This window comes from Priapulus caudatus, unplaced genomic scaffold, assembly GCF_000485595.1.
Source record: "Priapulus caudatus unplaced genomic scaffold, Priapulus_caudatus-5.0.1 Scaffold144, whole genome shotgun sequence".
NCBI lineage: Eukaryota > Metazoa > Priapulida > Priapulimorpha > Priapulimorphida > Priapulidae > Priapulus > Priapulus caudatus.
The window spans coordinates 380,051-382,695 of NW_014577205.1; the positions used below are offsets into that span (position 1 = coordinate 380,051).

Genomic DNA, 2,645 nt, shown 5'->3' on the forward strand with positions numbered 1-2,645 from the left:
CACACCTCCCCCCATATACAATACTTACTGTTCGCGCCCAGTCGCATCCGTGTAGGCGCCGCTATAGAAGCCATCCTGCAGCCACCCTTCCCCGTCCTGCAGCCTCCCGGAGAATTCCCCGAAGCTGATTCTGTAGAGGCGCGTCGGCAGCAGCGTCTCCCGCAGCCGCAGCACGTACATCGAATACTCGGGCAGACGACGGTGACACTCGACGCTGACGTTGCGCTCGTACTCCATGTCGGCGACGAAGACGCGCTCGGCGCTCACGTTCAGCGCCGCCGCGTGCAGCACGACGAAGCGCGTCGGCTCGGTGCAGTTGACGTGCACGTCGACGCCGCCGACGAACACGTTGCGCGCGAAGTCGACGCGGTAGGTGACGTCGTAGTTGTAGGGCACGAGCGACGTCGGCAGCCGCATGTCGTCCCATACCACTGGGCACGGCTCGGTCACTTGCACGTTGGCCGTCTGCACGGGCGTCTCGTACACCTGCGCCGCCGCGTCGCCGGCCGTTGCCGCCGCGTCGTCGTCGGCGGTCGCCGTCGCGTAGACGGACAGCAGCAGCGCGACGGTGACGAGCAGGGCGACGACGGCGACGACGAGGACGGCGAGCAAGAACAGCAGCTGTCGCTTGGAGCAGGGCACCGAGCGCCGTCTGGCGGGCATCACCTTAATCGTCGTCTCGTTGTACGGGTTGTTGGGATCGAGCACGAGTAGCTCACCGTTCACTTTGCTCGCGTCCGTGGGCTCCATGATCAGGCGCCGTAATATACCCATTCAATATGGCACGAAACGCGGGAGCGCGCTATACAACCAGCTAGCAGCTATGAGCAGCGGCAGCAGTAGCAGCAGCAGCTGACATAGCGTTCAACGATCCCTCTCAACGCGTAATTATCCGGCGCCGATGAGAGTTGTAACATCGTCGTCGATCGAGTTCGAACTGAATGCAGTAGCTTCTTAGCGTCGTGTGCTCGGCAGTCGATGCGTCCTAAAAACATGCTTTTCGTAGCGCAGGTATGAGCATGTCTTACTGTTCACTACGTAGCGGCCGCGCCGAGTGCCTGCCGGTCAGCGGTGGCGTCGTGGTATACTGATTGTCGGCGTGGCGTGATTTCTGAGCGAGAGAAGGGCGCGCGAGAACGCGCGAGAAACACAGCAGCAGCAGCGCGTCGCCTCGCCTACTGATGCGTTAGGCAGCGAGTTTCTTATAATGCTATCGCTGAAGTCACACTCGCGCGGTTTTCAACGCGGCAAACTCACGTCACTTTGCCTTGCGCTGAATTTGAAACCCGAGTCACGCACACAGACAGACACGCGCGCACGCGCGCGGGCACACCTACACAGAGAGAAAGAGAGCCTTAATGCGTGAACGTCAGGCAAGTACACCCTCTCTTGTGTACTCGAGCGCGGTTAAAATTGCGCTGCTATAAATGTATATAAATTAAAGTTTATATGTACATATATAACCACCCATGCAGCCATTCATCACAAAAGGCCCATGGGCCTGAGATAAGACCTTGACGGCGTGTGATCACGGAGTATAGACCTAGTTACAAAGCGGCGGCAGTCACTGTGGCCGTCTCATGGCTTCACATGTCGCTCTGTACCGCACGCGTGCAGCTGCGTCCGTATCTCTGTCAGCCACTGACTCGAGAGCGAGAGCGAGAGCCGGAGAGAGAGCTGGCGACGGAGATGCGACGGCGGACGGGGTGCGCGCGCATCGCTCGGCGTTCGCTCGCTGCCGGCGTGCGCGCGCGCGCCTGCGTGCACGGAGCGGTGCGCACGGGCAGCCTGCGTGCACGCCCGCAACAATAACAGCTGCGGTGGCTATCCGCTTACGCTGCTGCATCACGCCGATACTAGAAGCGCAGTCGGAGGGCGTGAGGCGGGCGGGATTCACGCGCGGTGGGCGTGCGTGTTCGTGCGTACGTGGGTGTGCGTGCGTATGTTTGAGTGTGTGCGTGCGTGTGTTTGTGTGAGTGAGTGTGTGTGCGTGTGTGTGTGTGTGTGTGTGTGTGTGTGTGTGCGTCTGTGGGCCTGTGCGAGAGTGTTCGTGAGCGTGAGTGCTTGTGAGTGTGTGTGTTACATATGTGTGTGTGTGTGTGTGCGTGCGTGCGTGCGTGCGTGCGTGTGAGTGTGTGTGTGTGCGCGCGCGCGTGTGTGCGTGTGTGGGTGTGGGTGTGCGTATGTGCATGGGTGTTCGTGCTGCGTGCCCACCCGAGTGCGTGCGGGTGCGTGTGAATACCGTGGGCGTCAACGACCGCCTCGACTGTTTACCACAATTGAACGTTCTATCACGCAGCCTCCTCAATCGCTATAATCCTCTCCCAATTATCATCTGTTTGCTCATATTATTTATATGGAAAAAGAGAAAAAGAGAGATAGAGATAGAGAGAGAGAGAGAGAGAGAGAGAGAGACAGACAGAGAGAGTGTGTGAGAGAGAGAGATATATATAGAGAGAGGGGTAGAAAGAAACAGAGAGCAAGAGAGAGAGAAAGACATTGATCGATCGATCGATCGATCGATAGATAGATAGATAGTTTGCTGAATAGATGGATAGATGGATAGATAGATAGATAGATAGATAGATAGATAGATAGATAGATAGATAGATAGATAGATAGATAGATAGATAGATAGATAGATA

General features: G+C 57.2%; 1 protein-coding gene across 1 annotated transcript in view; it reads right to left on the reverse strand.

The window, feature by feature from the left end:
• Positions 1-213, reverse strand: part of LOC106806150 (thyrotropin-releasing hormone-degrading ectoenzyme-like) — a 45,606-nt gene extending 45,393 nt beyond the window's left edge. Inside the window, exon 1 of the mRNA XM_014808013.1 lies at positions 29-213. Within this exon, the coding sequence (XP_014663499.1) occupies positions 29-180 (152 nt within the window). The 5' untranslated portion in view covers positions 181-213. The remainder of the gene's footprint in view (positions 1-28) is intronic.
• Positions 214-2,645: the final 2,432 nt, after the last annotated feature.